Source organism: Cenococcum geophilum (genome assembly GCF_001692895.1).
Source record: "Cenococcum geophilum 1.58 unplaced genomic scaffold K441scaffold_26, whole genome shotgun sequence".
Taxonomy (NCBI): domain Eukaryota; kingdom Fungi; phylum Ascomycota; class Dothideomycetes; order Gloniales; family Gloniaceae; genus Cenococcum; species Cenococcum geophilum.
In genome coordinates, this window is record NW_027137584.1 from 1,353,632 (window position 1) to 1,372,700 (window position 19,069).

Sequence of the window (19,069 nt, forward strand, 5' to 3'; positions counted from 1 at the left end):
TGGCATGGAAGAAAGGGTTGGAAAAGACTGGTTTGGGAGTTGAAAACCTGAAAAGTAGGCAAAGACAACAACGGTCCGGTATTGGTGTTGGAATGTCACTTCAACCCCTTGTTTTAATCGAATACGAACAATTCTTGCCGCAAAATATTCTAGTTCTGAACCGGAAAGCAACATCCGTCGGTCGTCGGATGACTTCTGAATCTGTGTTGGTGAGTTGCTGGTGGAATTCTGCCAAACCTGCAGCCCAGTTGATAGCCTCCTTGCGAGACAATTGCAATTGACGTTAAATGGCATTATACTGGGTAGTTGAGCTGGTTGATAGGAGTCCCCACTGCCTTGCTAATCGTCTTCGTGCTCTTGATATGGTAGGAAAACGCTTCAATTCGGTTCTCTCTACGATAGTCGGGCAAGCAGGCAACAATCATGTGTACAAGGATGTACAACAACAGCATGATTTTGAGATTTGGGCATCTGTATCGGACAGTCTCTGCACCGCAAAACGAGCTTTGGGGAGAAAAGTTGATGCAATGGCACGTAATCAGGTAATCGGAACAGTGTTCGGCCGTAAATATTCAGAGGAGGCGGGCGAAAATTCCGCCGAGTCGGTGTAACAGTCATTGGAGCCCTTTTGCGATGACTAACCCAGAACTGAGGGCTAGTGCCTGTGTTCTTCCGCCTACGCCGTTAGCGTGTGCATGCGAGCCTTGTGTCGCTTCGACTGCCCTTCTTGGGCCGATCTAAGCGCAGAAGGGCCAGCTCTCAGCCCTACGTCTTGCGACAATACGTACATAGCGTCCTAGCGTACGCAAGCCAGCCGTTCCGATCAATTTGCGATGCTGGCGGGTTTTGGTGCGCTTAATTGTTCCACCGACTGTAAACTGGACCATTCGACGATTATTCTACCGGTATTGAGAGGAAATGTATATATCTAGTGCGCTGCTTCATGCCACCGAAAATGGCAACAAGACAAGAAGTGCAACAGCGACGAACTCAGTGAATACTATTCTTTCTACGATACCTTTCCCCATACCCCTTGCTGACGGGATCTTCCAATCATCCACCTATTTCATTCAATCTATTAAACTTTTTCTCACCGGGGCGCCAACCCCTTTTCCTCATCATGTCCACGGCACCCTCTCCTTCTCCCTCTCCTTCCATTCTGGACTCTAAACCCGACTCAGAGTCCAAACTCACTCTTCCTACACCCAACCAAGATCCTACTCTCAAAGAACAATCTCGTGCTCCTTCCGAGAAATCAGCATCTACAACGGAATCTAGCTCGGCCGCCTTCAATCCAGGATGGCGCTTTTACCTGGCCTTCAGCTCTTTGTCTGTCATTACCTTGATGGCAGCATTGGACGCCACTTCTATATCAGTAGCACTTCCAGTGGGTGTCTTCTTTCCAATGGCGCCGGTTACGTGAAGCCAAGCTAACTTTAATCTTCATTTATAGATCATGGCGAAAGTCCTTAAAGGAACAGCCATTGAAGCTTTCTGGTCGGGAACATCATTTCTCTTGACATCCACCGTTTTTCAGCCCGTATTGGGTTCTTTCAGTCACATATTCGGTCGCAAGCCTTTAATTTTCCTTAGCTTAGCTTTTTTCACTGCTGGTGCCATTATTGCTGGTCTCGCACATGACTTCACCGTTATACTTGTCGGCAGGAGCATCCAGGGTATCGGTGGAGGCGGGATCATTTGTCTCACGGAGATCGTTGTCACCGATATGGTATTTTGATCCGACTCTTCAACTTTGCGATGGCTAAAATCCTCTCAGGTCCCTCTCAGAGAACGTGGCAAATGGTTCAGCTTCATCAGCTCCATGTGGGCAGTAGGAACAGTAGCCGGTCCACTTTTAGGTGATTCATCGTCATTCCAGCTCCTCAAACAGCTTTTACTGACTGTAACGTAGGTGGCGGATTCTCTCAAAACGTCTCTTGGCGGTGGATCTTCTGGATCAACATGCCATTCGTTGGCATTGGCGTTGTTATGATCGCCCTCTTCCTTCAACTCAACTACAAGACGAGCTCCTTCTTGGAGAAACTGCGCCGAGTTGACTGGATTGGCACCGTTCTCTTCCTCGCTTCGACCACCGGCTTCCTGGTTCCAATAACCTGGGGCGGCGTGATGTATCCATGGTCGAGCTGGCGAACTCTCGTTCCCCTTATTCTGTGCGGCGCTGGCTTAGTCGGGTTCGTCATTCACCAAGAGTACTTCGCTGCTGAGCCCCTCATCCGAACGGACGTATTCAAGAGCCGCACGGCAGCAGCCACCTATTTCGATACGGTCATCCATGGCATCGTCCTCTGGAGCTTGCTATATTACATGCCGCTCTACTACGAAGCAGTCAAAGGTTTCTCACCGATCCTCGCTGGGGTTGCCCTTTTCCCTCAGACATTTACCGTTGCACCAGCAGCCATAATTGTCGGAGCTACCATTGCCATAACCGGGCGCTACCGCTGGGCAATCTGGGCCGGCTGGGTCCTAACAACGTTCGGCATGGGCATTCTGATCTACCTCAAGGTCGAGACGACCACCGTGCAATGGATCTTCATGAACCTAGTCGCGGGGCTCGGAACCGGCATCCTATTCCCCAGCATGGCGATGGCAGTGCAGGCGTCCTCGACCAACGAAAACCAAGCGTACGCCGTGAGCATGTTCTCGTTCATGCGCGCGTTCGGCCAAACGCTCGGCGTCGCCATCGGCGGCGTCATCTTCCAGAACCAGATGAAGAAGAAGCTGCTCGGGTTCCCGCTGCTCGCCGACAAGGCGGCCGAGTACTCCAAGGACGCCAGCGGCCTCGTGCAGATCATCAAGGCCATGCCGGCCGGCGACATGAAGCACCAGCTGCTGGTCAGCTACACCGACGCCCTGAGATATATCTGGATCGTCATGTGCGCGCTGAGCGCTGTTGCGTTGGCGGCCAGCTTGTTCACGCAGGCGTTCCCGCTCGACCGCGCGCTGGAGACCGAGCAGGGCTTTAAGGAGAAGGAGAAGACGAAGGATGAGGAGAAGAGCGAGACTCAGATTTAGGAGAGCTAATAATCCCAGATCAGGAGGTTCTCAGAGACAAAGCTGTTTATGTACATTAACTATTTACGGCGCGGGCGTTGAATCGGCATGTGGGTGGAGTTTAGCATGATAGAAGGGCGGTTGGATGATTTACGATAGGCGTGGAATGTGCGGGTCGAGTCGCAGCGAGTCGCGGCAAGCGTGCTCAAACATATTCCTGTAGACTTAATAGATAATCTCACCACTTCCTAATCTTAATACCATTTCGCAATATCAAGGCCAAGAGAAGCAGGTGAGAATGGGCTCCACCGCATAAACCGAGGGGTCCTGTGCTTGATATGAGTCAGTGAAGCCGTCTAAAACTTACTCGGAAACACGTGCCCAACTCGTCATCAGAGGTCGGTCATACAGTTATTAAAGATCCTGCTTGATGCCTCGAAGACTCAGCGAAGACGTTGACGTAGGAATTTGGAATCATTGGAGAAAACTCTGTAGGATGCCTAGGGATTTAATAATAGGGCATACCTGACTCGATCATTCGAGCTACGCCTGAGGGAACAGGCGGTCAGCATGCGAGCTCCATAGTCTCCGGTGCGTCCGCTAAGGTGTTTCAGAACGGCTGCCTTGGCCCTCACTCAATTTTGACGTAAGCGCATCAGCTCGACTGGAGAGTTAGGAGATGTCGCCCGTCGAAGTGTGTTGTTCTTGTCTCTGTTTTGTGGAGTCGACTCCGAATGTCTACAGCTTCATCAAATGGCGATGTGCCGCGGTTTTCCGAACGCCCCGCGCTCTAATCGCCTTGCCTAGTGACCAGGGTCCAGATTACCTAATTGAGAGAGCGGGAGGAATTGTTGAACGCTGGAAATGGGTTGGAAATACCCACCAACAGGCGATTGCTGGAAAGCTTTGTTCCTTGTGCTTATAGTAGTTCTACTTCTTAATTGATGCATCATGCCTGGACTATGCTACGTTTAAACTCAATGAGGGCGGTCTAGCCGAAAATTGCGCAGGAAAAAAATACGGGTGGCAGAAAGGCAGAAAGGCAGAGAGGCAGAATGACATGGAAGTGGACAGTCTACCGCAGGCGCCGCTATTTGCATGCCTGTATCTTGAGGGATCGTCGACAATCTGGGCGTCTAGCTTAGGGACACGTAGGAAGTCGGGCACATGGATGGGTCCTTGCGTGCAAAAAAAGCTGTCCGACTTCACCTGAATTCCGGGGTGGAAAGTCTGGAAGTTAAACGGCTTTTCGCAGCATGGCCTTCCTGACAAGGCAGAGAGCCGAGCAACCCGCCTTATTAAAATATGCACGACAGCAGGTGCGCCGCAACAACGCTCAAAATCATCAGCACGCATGATCCGCAGCTGCTGCAAATACTCGGGTGTTCACTGGAGGAGCGCCCAACCTGCAGTGGTATGAGGTGCATAAGGTGCATGAGGTGGCAAATGGGTGGCATAGGGTGGCATATGGTGCAGAGTGTGCAGAAGGCGGATTGTATGGATTGTAAATGGACTGTGATGGGTCGTGACGGGTCGTGACGGGTCGTGATTGATTGTATGAGGTGTCAGTCCCCTCATCCGGGGACGATCACTAGTTATCGGGGTTGACAATTGCCCTGACAGATATTTTTACGGCAGCAGACATGGGCTGACAAGGGAGGATTCTGTCAGTTTTTGTGGGGGGACAGCTTACACTGCTATACTGTCTGATTCGCTGGCGGGTGAGCTTATCTCCAGCAATACTCCCGACCGAGACGACACTCGCGCCCTAACGCAAAACGCCTCTGCTCGACTTTCCCATCACGTAAGGGTTTCCAGCACCTGTGCATCACCATGTCGTCCGCCAGGGTCCTAAAAAGACCACCGGAGACGCTTCGCTGCTCAACTTCTGCATCCAAAGCTACGCCATACAGCTCCGCCATGCCAGACTCTGTTGCTCGAAGCCTTGTCCCAAGCTGCTTCAACTGCTCCCGGAACCCGCGCATTCAATGACGGAGCGAACTATTCACCACCTCATTCTCCTCCAGGCCATCACTGGCAATCTCGGTCCCTAATACCCGACCTCGACGACTCCATTACCCCATTGTCTACCTCCTCTTTACTTTTTAGCCAAAATTATATTTTATTCTATTCCTGTACCCTTCCCTCGCAAGCTCCCACGCGATAAGCTCGGTCGTCGTCCCGATCTGGCTGCTATCACGTACAATACAGTCGTGTGACTGGTGCGTCCTGCAACATCTCCATCCTCTTGTGCGGGCACTAACTGCGGCTTACCCGCAGACTCCACGACTGACTCCCTGCCCACCCCCGTCACGGCTCTAGCCCACCAAGACTACTGCTCTTATCTCCTACGAACCATACCCACCGAGGATCATCGATATGACGACCGTCGTGGCTATACAGCCTGCCATGNCACGTCCCACTCCTGTCCCCATCGCTGCCGCCCGTCCCCGAACAAAGCGTTCCTTGTCCGGGAAGGAAAACTTGGTTCAAGTCAAGCCCGTCTCCTCTGTTGGTCCTGTTGCCAACATTCGTACTAGAAGAGAGAGGCCCTGTGACGCTTGTAGGAGGCGTAAGAGTCGCTGTGTCATACACGAAGGCGCGGTGCTGTGTGTCTTGTGTGAGTTCCACAAGCAGGAGTGTACGTTCGTGCAGAGTCCCCAGCCTAGGAAGAGGAAGATTACCGGTGACGGGAGGAAGGACGACAATAGTCAAAAGAAGAGGTGAGTTTTTAGCGTTGGTGGTGGTGGTGGCTACTCGATTCAATTCTTGCTGCTGCAGGGTAGGTTGCCAGAGCGTTGGAATGCTTCAGGGCTGTTGGACGCCTCCAATCCACAAGCTATACCGAGTAGGACTTTCTGTTCCAAACCTTGGGCACCTGACCACCACGTGTGGACATGGAACCATCTCTATGGAGGGGGCTGAGGTCACCTAGAAGCATTCCAACACTTTAGCCGATATCGCGGTAGCCCAAACAAGCAGTGGCTGACTAGACATAAGCAGATCAGTCGAAGCAGAGCCTCCTCCGTTAGCGCTTCCTACACCCACGATAACTGCCACAGCGCCAAGCCCGACACCCCAGCAAGCCGCTAAAAGAGATACAACTGTCCTTGGAGAGACGTTGGGGTTACAAAGACGTCAGCATAGCAGATACATTGGTCTTACGACTCCCTTTGATTCACTCCTCATCGGGCTGTCGCAGTTTGATACTCGCAACGAAAGCACGTTCGATCTTGGCACACTTCGAAGAGTCAATGACCATGNATGTTTCATCATGTTGCCTGACGAGAACACCCAAGACTATGAGGACGAAGCCGACTCCCTTGCCGCTATTGAGCAGATTGTTCACCCTCATGGCCCTGCCTTGATTGACACTTACTTTCGCACTGTACACCCGAGTTTTCCGATTATCCAGAAGCACCTATTTATTGAACGACATCGCCACGGAGACCGTACCTTCTCGCCACTCCTTGTGGCGGGGATGTATATATTGGCCCTGAATTGGTGGTCATTTGATCCAAAATTGACATCCTACCCTAAGCCAGATGCTAGTAGACTCGAAGCCATTGCGTCGAAATCTCTCGCGACCGCCATGGAGCGTCCTAAGCTATCGACAATCCAAGCAGGATTGTTGTTGCTGCAGCGTCCTGAAGCGGATTCGTGGAGTTTGACGACCCAGCTGGTCGCTATTGGCCAAGAACTGGGCCTACATCTTGATTGCTCCACTTGGTCAATACCGCTGTGGGAGCGCGGCTTGAGAAAGCGTATTGCATGGGCATTGTACATGCAGGATAAGTGGAGTTCGCTGATTCATGGCCGACCATCCCATATTTTTGGCGCCAATTGGGCCGTCAAACAAATTACTGATGAAGACTTCAATGAAGACGGAGATGGCTATGATAACAAGCCAGAAGAAAGCGAAGATGAAAAGACAGATAATGAGAGGGGTCAGGTCCTCTTTGCCCAGATGATTGCACTAACCGCCATCATGGCCGAGGTCATGGACACGTTCTATACCCAAGTAGCAATCCAGGACTTTGCGAGCGCTGGAAAAAGCTCGACTCGACTCATCCTCGAGCGGGCTAAACCTGTGCAGATTAAGCTGAAGGACTGGTTCGCCAAGCTGCCCGCCTCAACCCGCATGGACAGCTCGAGCGGCAACAGACTCTCCCCGACTGGTAAGACCAATGAACCTGTTAGCATGTGCACGTGTGCATACTTACCCTTCCTCCCAGGCCACCTCCATCTCGCCTACTTCGCAACCGAAATCACCCTCCACCGACGTATCGTGCAGTCCCTCGACCCCGCCACCTCAGACCCCTACATGCTGTACATCTGCCGCAGCGCCGCCAAGACACGCCTCATCTCCGCCATGGACTTCGTCAACCGACTGAAGCCCGAGCACCTCCAAGCCTTCTGGTACTTCGCATCCAAGATCAACTTCACGCTGATCGGCACCTTCGGCAGCCTGCTCTGGGCGACGGCGCCCGCGCACGAGGAGGCCGAGTTCTACAAGACGCGGCTGCGCGAGTACCGCTGGACGCTGTCGGTGTCGTCCAAGCGCGCCGAGTTCCTCGACTACGCCGTCCAGATGCTCGACACCTCGCGCACCATGCTGAACAACCTAGCCGAGAAGCCCAGCCTCGCCCAGAGCCAGCTCAGCAACGTCGGTGTGCCTCCCGTGCCGCCCGCGTCTGTAGCCCGCGCGGGTAGTGACGGCAATGGCGCTGTGCAGCACCAGCACCCGCATCAGCGGTCGTCGTCGCATCACCATCATCGGCGCGATGTTGAGATGACGGGGATGGGGACTGAGCTCGCGAGGTATTCGTCTGGCTCGGCGTTTCAGGGGTTTGCGAACGAGCCGTTTGAGCAGTTTGGCAGCGAGGCTATGTCGTCCGATACGCCGCAGTCGGCTGCGTAGGCTTCGCTTTTTTTCCTTCGCTTCCGGCCTTTTTTAACTCCGTTTTCGCTGTTCCCTTCCGCATTTCCGTCACGGTTGGTGAATTTTTTTTTTCTTTAGAGCGGAGCGGGATTTCGCCAACCAAAAACTGCCGCCCGACGTATCGGCAAAAAAATACCGGTGTGGATATCGTGGTAGCGAATGGTGTAAATGTCTCAAGAGCAAAAAATTCGGGTGAATATATCTGCGTTTCCCAGCACCAGCACCAGCGTTTCTTTCCTCCTTTTAGCGTTCTTTTGCTTGAATCCCCGGTGGATTTGGATAAGATGGGATGGGTTAAGACGGGGAATGGGACAGGGCGGTCTAGCGTTTTTTCCACGCGGCTTGGTTTCGGAGGTTCTGTGGTCTTTTGGATACCCCGTGCCCCTCTGGAATTGGCGTGCGTGTAACGGTCCGGCTGTCTGCTGCTGCGCTTTTTTCGTTTCTAGATGATAAGGTGTCCAGTCGCGGATCATGGTATTATGCGATGATTAGACGATGGGATGAATGCATATAGACTTTATCCTTTGAGTGCTTCTTCTGGTTGAAATTCAGAGATGCGGAGTCGCTGGATGGCGTGTGCATAGACGCTTTACTGTCTTCTTGGTTTGGGTATTAGACCCGAATCTTCACTGTGTCCATTCATGGTGTCTCTTTACTGTCCCATCGCTAACACCGCCGAGCGCTTCGAGGCCTCTATAAATATTCTTCACATACCTCTTCGTGGCTCTAGCATCCCCTCATCCCCAGGTAAGATATGAAGAATTCTACCCGTTTCCAATCCGAGACTACTGCTTCCCCAACAGATGGCGTTGGCGGAACCTCGCGCGGAATGGACTTGTTTTTGGGGGTGACTGGATCTGTCATTACGAAGAGCGGCCGCGTTGAAAGTGATGGGCTGGCTTGAAGAAATAACCTTGGCTTTGAAGAGAGTTTGATTTTGAAGTATCCGATTCTTCGTATCGGTGACCCCTGTTTCCGGAAGAGATCCCGGTTTTAATGAGATTTTGGTTAAAGCAGCCGGAAACGTAAAACCCCGTGCAATTGGCGTTGTTAATGAGACGAGGTTTTAGCTTGGGATTGGAGCGGAGATTCACTGGCGCGCATATGGCCTCGTCCAGAATTTCCCCGCGATTTCCAAACAAGGAAGTCTTTTTGAACTTAGGAGCTGTTTCGCAAGCCCGGCGCAGCTGCCGCAAAGACGCGATGTTCTCCCGCAGCGAGTGTGCGGCATCGTCGCTAGGCCTATGTATATTTTCTCGTCCTTAAAAGGCTTCTTTGACTCTCTGCATGATGAGGTATTCTTGCTATTTGACCTAGTAAAATATACTTTGCTATACCCGACTTAGCTTTTGTGCTGAGTGGCGTGTATAGGACTCGGCATCAATCGCCTCATCCTTTGAATTCTCGCCATTCCAGAAACGATGTGGTTATATCAACGTGGTAAAATGTTACCTCCTATAAAACGGAAGGCCTTCAAACCTTTCCTAGCAGTAGACGGATATTCGACATAGGAATCTCTTCCATGTTCTCAGTTTCCATAGATTCTGGAAGCCGAATGAGACTTTGGTGTATATAGGCGCACGATAAAACTTCGTCTTTAACATTTGTCCACTCTCGTTCCAGATCCAATGCTTAGTCGCGTCAGCCGCCAGGTATCCTGCTCGTGTTGATAGAGATAGGCATCTATTGCAGACATTCTTGTCCAATCCAACCTAGCCCATATAGATGAACGCTCTGATTAGGCTATCATGTGTTGCTTTGATCTTGGTGGAAGCTAGGCGGTCATCATTTCCAGGAATCGATTGTATTTTTGGTCGTCCAGAGTCGAAACAGTCGAAGCGGTCAAACGGAAGTATGTTAAGGAGATCAAGAGACATCTACGGCCATTTCTCCCTTGCCGATCTCTATCTCTCGACCCCTCTCAAGGACTTCTGCAAAGGGCGGAAGCTTGAGGCTCCATCAACTAAGGTCAACCAGAAACGGAATGCCCAGCTGAGCTGATCAGCGGCCAGACCTTGATATTCAGAATTCGGACGTCCAGGCGTAGTGAACCGAATATTAAAGTTTCGAAACGTCCTTAACAGATATGTTGTGGAAGGAAATGCAGATTTTCCGATGAACATTCGAGTTTAGCCATTACCCCATTGTACAACTTCACATCACCCACCAATTCGCACAGTTTGTGGAAACAACCCAAGCGATAATTTTGCTTGTGGCTGCACAACCAGTACCAAGGTGGGGAAATGCCCAACAACGAAAGAAGCAGGGACAAGATGTCGGCCTTTTAGGTGGCTACCAAGGGGATTAAATATATGTCAATACTTAATACAATTACCCAAGGTACTGGCGATCGTTATTGGCTGTTGCGAATTTTTTATAATACTCTCTACTGGCTCATAGGGATGGCCGTCCCCATCTAGAGTAATTGGTGATTAGCTTCACTTGTCCGGCATCCTAAGGCACATGTGTATGACTAGCCTTCCACCAGGCGCGAGGCATGTCTTTCATAGCTGTAGAGACTCGCCTCGCTTTCCCCAGGGCAGCAGGTCAAGATAAATAAGAAGGTACGATGCTTACCTTTACACTACCAACGGAGAGTGGCTACCATTTGCTTCAGCTCAGCGCAGTCCCACCTATCATATATGGCAGTGTGTGCGGGCAAACTAGTAATACTAGTTTCTAAATTTTCCATTCTGGACTGAAGTGTTCTAGACTTTTCATAAAATCTGGCTGACACTAAGCTCCATGGTGTCCCGCACATGCAGATTTTTCCTACGTGCTTTAACTCAAAGCTCTTTGAGAGCTCGCCGTGTGTTTTTTCCGAGTATAAAATTTTGGGCTTACTTGAGGTGATTTATCGCGCGTGAGGCCGTTGTGTTATAGGCATGACTAAGGATTGAGATAACCTATGTGGGTAGTCAGCACACCTACACTCATGCAATCAAAAGCGTGTTAAAGAAGGTTGTCACTCACTGAGTTCTCGAGGACCACATCCACAGCCTGCGGAAATTCCGAGTTCCATGGACCGTTCATCCCGAATATAAGAGCGTTTTGATTACCGGTTCTCTGATTTCTCGATTCACGGCGTCTTTGGGGGATCCGTTCGCAGGTGGTGTACTAAATAGCAGGAGGCGGTAGAGATCAAAAGGCAGTAGTACTGGTGGTGGTGGTGTTTTAACTCTCTAACTGTTTAACTCAATGCTGTCTAGCGAAGTTGGTTGACCGATTTTCTGGTTCCCAAGATTCAGATCATCATTGATCCTTCTGGTGTTGGAATACGTGGAGGCATAAGTAACACATTTTGCATTGCAGTCCTAGCATTTTTCTTGTCGACGCGGCGAGTACGGCAAGTTCGTATATCGGAGTAGGTTGGTGTCGCCCTTCATGGAGTCCACTAGTTAATTAAGTAACAGTCTGCGCTAGATGGGACGCACGGCGTAGCTACTGGACAGCTAACAGAAAATCAAAAGTGAGCATCTGACTATGATTCCCAGATTTTCGACATGAAAGACAGGGCGTATGTTGAACTCCCATCGCTCTTCATGATTAGGCCGGTGCTGTCGTTTGGATTGTAAACGGGACCGCTTCCACTAATGACCAAGCGCTCTCTACCGCGGAATAAAAATGTTACCGAGGCAACGAGCGAGTACTTGTGTTCCGTTGCCGGTATTTCAGATCCCACTTCACCTTCACAGTGGTGGTGTGGTAAGACTGATGTAAAGAATTGTAAGAGGATCCGAGTGCAGGGGTAGAAGGTGTGAGGAATTGTGGTATCTTGATTTAATCGCGCTCAAGGGTCCTAATCGTGCATTGAGGAACGTGTTCAGGCCGTTGGGAGTAGCTTGTGGTATCATACATCGTCAGTTATGACTGAAAAAACACGCCAGGTTTACTTACTTTGAGCACCCTATGCGCGCATTCTGCACTTCCTCCCTCGCCGATCATAAAACAGGAGTATTAGACGAGAAGAACCCGGTCCCGGTAGCTGTGTCAAGCCTCTTTCACAAAAATCCGCACAATTGAAGAGAAAAGTTCAACGATGTAGTACCACCTCACGCCTCAACAGAAAATATTCTCCCAAAACAAGTATGCAGCGCAAGCTAGATTTGTTTTTTTGTATACCGCCAATATAGATCGCCCTCGCACCACGAAGCTCATATATGTCGCCATTGCCCCCTCCACTCCCCTTTTCAAGCCATCGCCGCCCCCCCAATCCTAGCACCCTTACCAATCCCTGCTCCTTTCTACAGAGTAACTGACCACCTGACAAGCAGCCACCTTGATCAGCCCTTTCCATCCAATTTCTCCACGGGAAAAAAAAGGGCACAATATACACGCACAGTTCCAAATCCCAGAAACCTAAAACAATGGCCTGAAGAAAACGAATAAAAAAACGCCCAAGCTCCGCGCCATTTTCCCCTGCTGCCCAAAAAAAGCCCGATCTCAAAGCTGCTCAGGCAGCGCGTCAACTCAAGGCCCGTAGGGCTTAACCCTGATGAAGCTTCTTTACGCGCTGCGCGCCCTCGTACAGCGCACGGTCGATGGCGGCGGCGACAGTGAGGGTGCCACCGACGACGGCGCAGACGCCGACGAGGAAGCCGGAGAACGACTTGCTGCGCGCTTCGCGGTTGATGACCTTCATTGGCGAAATATCCTGCATCGGAGTTAGTAAAAGCACGTTATGTGGTACCGGGATGGCACCAATTGTTGCGGCTGGAAGTTGGGCGTGCCGTTGCGAGAGGAAGGGGGAAAAGGCTTGGCATTAGCTTGGAAAAACTTACGTATGAGAAAAACACACCGGGAATGCCTCCCCTAGCGTGTATCCTCTCCTTGTGCCCTCCCTGGTCATCCGGCCCGCCTAGCAGGCTGCGCTTGTGGCTTGTGACACTATACTGGTGCGTTTCAATGCTGCCTTTGTAGCCGGCATCAAAGCCCGCGTTGAAGACGTCGTCGCGTTTGGACGATACCGGGGCCTGCTTCTCCCACCCAAGTGGCAAGTAGGTTGTGGACACGACTTTGACGAAGTACATAAAATTAAATGCCTTCGTATCCGTCTTTTGCTCAGTTCCGTCGAGTGGGTTAATGTGGTGGTTCGTCCACGCACCAGCGCCTGATGCTGCGCCACGGGTCGCCATGCGCTCAATAACGCTGTCCGGGAGCTGAGGGCCGAAGCGGAGCGAGTGGATGGTATGCGTGAACGAATGCTCGGCTTCATCCTTAAAGTAGTTTTCGAGATCATGCACGTGCATGTTACCATTCGAGAAACTCTTTCCCGGGGCAAAGTGGAAATTACCAATGACTTTGTTCACGCGAATCCCGCCTTCAATGCGGCAGCCTTCCCTACGCTGTTCGTCGAGGTGCTCAGCATAGTGTTCGCGCTCACATTGTTCGACGCCTTCGCCACGTCCAAACGACCATGATATGCTGGCGTAGGCGTCGCGGACCTCATCGCAAGTATTACAGCAGTTAGGTTTACGGCCATTTGTAGGAGCCGGTGCGCCATAGCATTCACCACAATATTCAGGGTCAAGGTGGACAGCGTCGTCGGAGTGTCTAGATGTGTGCGTGGTTAGCTAGGTCCCGATAGAGCAAGATCCCCGCCGTAACTAACCCATGAGGAATTGAGTGCTGGGACAAAACCTTAAGGAAAATTTGACTCTTACAATTCCAATGCTTTCGTCTCAATAACATGGCTTCCCTCATTCACTGGCGCCAGCCGTACTTTACTAACCCCGTGCATAACCCCGGTTTGTATTTCTCCAGACACATCCATTACATCCAACGTCAGCAGTTCGCACGGCATCAGTGGGAACGTGATATTCATATGGATTTCCATCTTCTCTCCTGCAACCAATGTTAGCAAACGCATTCAGGAGTTTACCCAAAAACCTCAAACCGCCCACACCCTCCCCCCCAATCCCCACCCACTGCATCCACCCAGCCCTTTCCATCACTCTACTCCACCCCTTAAAACTTCGAGTAGAAAAAAAAACCCACCTCGGCCCTTATCAACCACCAGCTCCGGTCTAACCACCACCTGCCGATACTCCGCCCATTCGCCCCATACGAGCCAGAAAATCACCAGCAAACTCGTAATCGTGACGATCCCACCCGACGTCGTGCGCACGCGCGCGTCCTCGACCGTCTTCGTGAAGGCGTCCAGCCGAGTAAACCGCGATTTGGCCGGCATCGCGACGAGAAAAAAAAAAGCTGCTGCTCTCCTGTAACCCAAGGGCAGGAGGCTTCGAGGCCAGGAAAAGAGAAGGAAAAAAAAAGGTACGGCTCGGAGAGGAGGAGGGGGGGTACTACAGCTGCAGGCGTGTATGCGAGAGCCTCGTGGGTGGATTATCTCCTTCAAGGGAATTTCAAGGCTGGGTTTGGAACGTTGGGTTTTCTGGAGGCCAATTCACGCGGTCCAGAAGCTGGGAAGGAAAGGAATGGTTCTGCACGCGCTGTGCAAGCGGGCTCGTATTATCATACAGAAAAGGGGAAGCAAGAGAGAGAGGGAAAAAATTGGTGAGAGGTGTTGCGTGGTTGCGGCGGCCGGATGAGCTGAGCGAAAGGCCAGCTATGCTATCTGATGCTCCGTCAAAACCCCGGAGCTGTGTTCCTGGCGCTAGGGCAGAGTTGGTTAGCGAGCGCGTGAATTATGTCAGCAGCCTTGGCCTCGGCGGGCACGTGCCGTGATGGCAATAACTATAATCAATCCGATTAACGTGATCCACAAGCCAGTGGCCCACACAAGCAAGTGGCCCACCCACCAAACACGCGATCGCAAAACAGGGCAATTAGTCAACCACAAATAACTGTATTTGGTGTAGCTATCTACTAGCTAGTTGCCTGCCGTGCTATATGTTTTATTAATTTGCACATGCTACACTTGCGCACCGTTGCGGTCGCTCAGCCGCTGTCTCTGCTGCCCCCTCTACTGCCCCCTTCTGGACACGTTATACGCCCTCTTAACACCTCGCAAGGATGTAATTTGGCCCAGCTTGTAGGCTTAAACACCTAGGTCGACCCTCTCGAGAGAGGGCCTCTTGCTGTTGTGGTGCTGCCAGGTGGTTGTTGAATAACGCGTCGCGTGTTTGGTGGGGTGGGCCACTTGCTTGTGTGGGCCACTGGCTTGTGGATCACGTTATAGCCATTTCCGTGCAGTTTTAGGCGATTATACGCCCGGTTATGTATATCTAGGAGTTATACGATTGCTGTAACTAAGAAATACGGAGCAGAAGATTATTGCAATTGTTTTCGTCATTGAAATTTTGAGGTGGCCCATACATAATTGATTATTGCCGTCACTGGGCACGTGGTGGAACGCTCGGAAGGTCGGTGCTAGGGAATTAGGCATGTTGTTAGAATTACAATTGCGGTGCAGGATTCTGCATTCTCTTGAGAACCGGAGCTGAGCTTGTGCGGTATTTTAGATCGCTGCTTCCGCGATTGTTGTCCAACAACTATTCATAGTACCCTTTAAGGACATGTACATAGAATAACCTAAGCTAATGGTTGAGTGCTACAGAAATAGACATCGTACAAGAGTCACAGGCCAGGATCAATTTAGAGAGGGGCTCGATGATCAACTAAACGAAGAATTATGAAATTAATTTGCTCCGACTTAAATAGGGTGTATCAACAAAAACAACAAAGCCCAGGCTAACTTCCTCCCTATCCTAATGTGATTTTATCTGAACATTCGCAAGTGCACTCTCCAGTGCAGCAGTGATATCGATGTGAAACAAAGGTCGATTGAGTCCCTGCACAACCGCGATCTTCAGATGCTTCTGTTGCCCGGGACTATAAGCCTTGCTGTTGCTAAGCGAGTCCTTATCGTCAGTATCAGCGATCCTCTCTTCGATATCATCGGAGGCTGTTCCTCCAAGCCCTCTTGCAGCTCGTTGTGCCCGTCTGTTTCCCTGTGCCTCGGCTGCCGCCGCCGCACTGCTGCTTCCTCCAATCTCGGCGACGCTGAAGATGGGTTTCCATCTATGTAGCCCGGAGTCAAGGTCGGCCTCTGGGGTATAGTACCCGAATCCGCCTGCAGCAAGAGCGCGCTTCGTCCATCGGTTATTGATGCAGGCGAAATGCCAATCGACAGTGTCAGGTGCGACGTATCGGTCGAGCTGGTTGCGGACGTCAATCAGATTCTGGACCGAAGTGATATCGACGTTGTTGACTGAGGAAAAGTCCAGAATAATAGCTTTCAAGGTGGGACGATGGTCCATTGGATCGACCTCTTTACCACGTCGCGGCCCAGGGTTATTCCAAGGACGATCCTAGAAACGTTAAGTCAGCAACCGACTATCATGCTATGAATGAGTTTACATACTCCCAATTTCCCATAAGTAGCCGGGTTTGTGCGACGAGTGTTTTCGAAAATATGGGCGACCAAGTTGTCAAGGTAGTGGTTGCAGTTGGGATAATTAAATCCCTCGGAAAAGCGATAGATAAAAATGCCTGGATAGGGTGCCTCAACTTTGATCTGTGGGTTTGACCCATCGTTGTGGTCGATGGGTAAGAAAATATTTCTTGCCGAATTTTCTGGAGACTCTAGTAGAGGAGTTTGAGTTTTAATAGTCCCACCTTCTTTGGCGTCGTCCCTATCCAATAAGTGATCACCGATGACTGAGTGGACCTTGACCCTTCCCACAAATCGACCACGTGCCTTGAAAGCCCTGAAAAGGAATAGAGCAGCTGAGATACAAATAGTTGTGTAAATGCCATTTTCGATGCTGCTAAAGACAGTGACGATGACACCAGCAAAGAATATAGGGACTTCCAGCGGCGAGACCCTCCAGAACTGGTAAACAGTATTTGGCGGAGTGATTAAGTCACCCACAGCGTGAATGATTACTCCAGATAGGGCCGCGTTTGGAATGTAGAAGAACACTGCAGGTAAGGCATAGATGGCTAACAGGACCACGATTGCAGTAATCACACCAGCAAAGGGTGTTCGTACGCCTGCTTTCGATTTGATGGCAGTTCGCGAGAACGACCCAGTCGCAGGGTAAGCCCCAAGGAATGGCCCAAGGAGGTTGGTAACGCCAATTGCGACAAGTTCCTGAGAAGGATCGATCGTATAGTTGTTAATCCTGCCGAAAGATTTCGAGATAGAGATGTGCTCGATCAGGAGAACAATAACAACAGAGGGCAAATCGGACGAAAATGCCTTGATAATGTCGATAGTAATGTGAGGGACGCGAGCGTCTTGGAAACCTATCACCGCATTAGTAACGCTCCATAAAGAGCTGGCTATAGTATTTACCCCGAGGGACATGTCCTAATATGTTGAACTTTGGCTTCTTTTTGTGGTCCCTGTTGACCAACCAACTGATTAAGACATACAACAGAATGACAAACGCAGTTCTGAGAGTTGAGAGGAAGAAATACATCTTCCTTTGGCTTGGATATCTCTTGGCCATGGTATTACATGCAAATCGAATAAGGTAAAGCATTGTTAGAGCGGTCAGCCCGATAGCGGCGTCTGTGGTCGACCTCCCAAGGTGCTTCAGTATGTTAATGACAACTTTGTAGGTCGAATCTCGAGTAGAAAACCCGGTGATTCCCATCATGGTCGGCACCTGGCCGACTGCAATGTTGAGGGCCGAACCCGTCATGAATGCGCAAATAGAAGCGAGCGAGATGAACTCGACGAGCCAGCCTAGCCGTGCAAGACCAAGGAAACACACAATGGAGCCAGCGATAATTGCCAGGGAGGAGGCAATGATATCAGGCGGCACGCCATGGAGCTTTTTCGAAGCTTTGGTGACAACATTTCCAGTGACAGTGGACAGAACAGCAACAGGCTAGAAGACTATTAATAACCGAGCAAACGGCTTAGGATAAGCTACTTGCGCCAATTGTGATGTCTTTCGAGGTTGCGAAAAACCAGTAGATCAAGACACCCATAAATGAAGAGTACAGCCCAAACTCAACGGGGAGATTCGCAAGTTTTGCATACGCCATACTCTGCGGCACGACGACGGCGCCGACCGTAATGCCTAATGACCAATTAGAGATAGAGTCGACAGATATAGCAAAGCACTTCAAACTCACCTGCGATCATGTCTCCAAGGAACCAGGTAGAATTGTATCGCGTGATCCATTGCAGAAAGGGGAACAGGCGGCGGAAGTAATTCTCAATGTCTTTTAGAGAAGGAGTGATTTCCGATATCCACTCAGCAGCGGTTGGCTCGTCCTCGACGTAAGTGTCAGCACTGGAGACAGAGAAGACAGACTCTCCCCGTGTGACTCTGTCGGAACCGGTCTCGTTGCGGTAATGCAACTTGATACCGAGGACTTTGGCCAGGCCATGACCGATCTTAGCTCTCGTGGAAGCCATCGAGCCGCAAGATCTTGAAAGATGGAGAAGAAACAGGGGCGGGCTTATCAATTAAAATTCCGAATCCAAGGGTTGGGCACGGGTGTTCGCGTGCTCCCTCGACTGGCCACGGGCTCAAAAGGAGCCCCGAAGACCCGGGATTTATACAGGCAGGGATGCAAGCAGAGCCATCACCCTCGTGCAACAAGTTTGTTTTTTTTTTTTGATATTTTGTGGACTAACAGTTCGATTAGAGAGGCTTGGGCGCAGCCTAGAGTCCGGTGATCCTGAATTACGAGATATCGATATAAAGCCACAGGAAAAAGATGGAAGACGGGCGGGGACAGGTATTGGAGCTGAGCTGCAGGGTGGATGCACAGCGGCTAGGGGGGAAAATGGAGTTGGTGGTGAAGGTGCTAGGAGGCAAGGATATTGCGTGACAGCGTAAGCCAGCCACTGCCCGGAATGCAAAGGGTGCTGGCACGGAGACGAGAGACAAAACAAGGACGACTAGAAATGCGCAGTTGTGAAGGCTAGAATGGAGGTGGCAGAATATTCTAGAAAGAAGAGTTTGCGAGGTGACATAAGACTGGCTCCGGAGAAGCAGCTGGTGCTCTAGAATGAAGATCGTGTAGCACATAATTGGGCCTTGGAGCTTGGGGTAACAAGCATGGAAGGTTGAGCAAGCCAGCTCGGCTGAGGCGACAGGGATCATGGATGGGGCGACAGGGATCATGGATGGGGCGACAGGGATCATGGATGGGGCGACAGAGATCATGGATGAGGCGACAGGGATC

The 19,069-nt window shown here is 50.9% G+C and overlaps 4 protein-coding genes across 4 annotated transcripts; 2 read left to right on the forward strand and 2 right to left on the reverse strand.

Annotated features, from left to right (window-relative positions):
• The first annotated feature begins 819 nt into the window (after positions 1-819).
• Positions 820-3,304, forward strand: K441DRAFT_612824 (MFS general substrate transporter). The gene is made up of 4 exons (XM_067645629.1): positions 820-1,387; positions 1,454-1,729; positions 1,778-1,859; positions 1,913-3,304. Exons 1-4 carry the CDS (start codon positions 1,121-1,123, stop codon positions 3,031-3,033), a joined length of 1,746 nt encoding a protein of 581 aa, XP_067503037.1. The 5' UTR covers positions 820-1,120; the 3' UTR covers positions 3,034-3,304.
• Positions 3,305-5,165: 1,861 nt separating this feature from the next.
• On the forward strand, positions 5,166-8,030 carry K441DRAFT_139623 (nitrogen regulatory protein OTam). Its single transcript, XM_067640118.1, has 4 exons — positions 5,166-5,234; positions 5,293-5,735; positions 6,016-7,190; positions 7,248-8,030. The coding sequence occupies exons 2-4, from the start codon at positions 5,392-5,394 to the stop codon at positions 7,931-7,933; spliced, it is 2,205 nt and encodes a 734-aa protein (XP_067503038.1). The 5' UTR covers positions 5,166-5,234; positions 5,293-5,391; the 3' UTR covers positions 7,934-8,030.
• Positions 8,031-12,323: 4,293 nt separating this feature from the next.
• Positions 12,324-14,511, reverse strand: K441DRAFT_661457 (endoplasmic reticulum-golgi intermediate compartment protein 3). The gene is made up of 4 exons (XM_067648873.1): positions 13,952-14,511; positions 13,618-13,798; positions 12,736-13,507; positions 12,324-12,608 (listed from the first exon to the last, which is right to left on the reverse strand). The coding sequence occupies exons 1-4, from the start codon at positions 14,142-14,144 to the stop codon at positions 12,441-12,443; spliced, it is 1,314 nt and encodes a 437-aa protein (XP_067503039.1). The 5' UTR covers positions 14,145-14,511; the 3' UTR covers positions 12,324-12,440.
• Positions 14,512-15,624: 1,113 nt separating this feature from the next.
• Positions 15,625-18,293, reverse strand: K441DRAFT_565196 (sulfate permease-like protein; the record flags this gene model as incomplete). The annotated part of the gene is given in 6 exon segments (XM_067643688.1): positions 15,625-16,227; positions 16,281-17,167; positions 17,217-17,757; positions 17,786-17,787; positions 17,803-17,952; positions 18,008-18,293. The coding sequence occupies 6 exon segments, from the start codon at positions 18,291-18,293 to the stop codon at positions 15,625-15,627; spliced, it is 2,469 nt and encodes an 822-aa protein (XP_067503040.1).
• Positions 18,294-19,069: the final 776 nt, after the last annotated feature.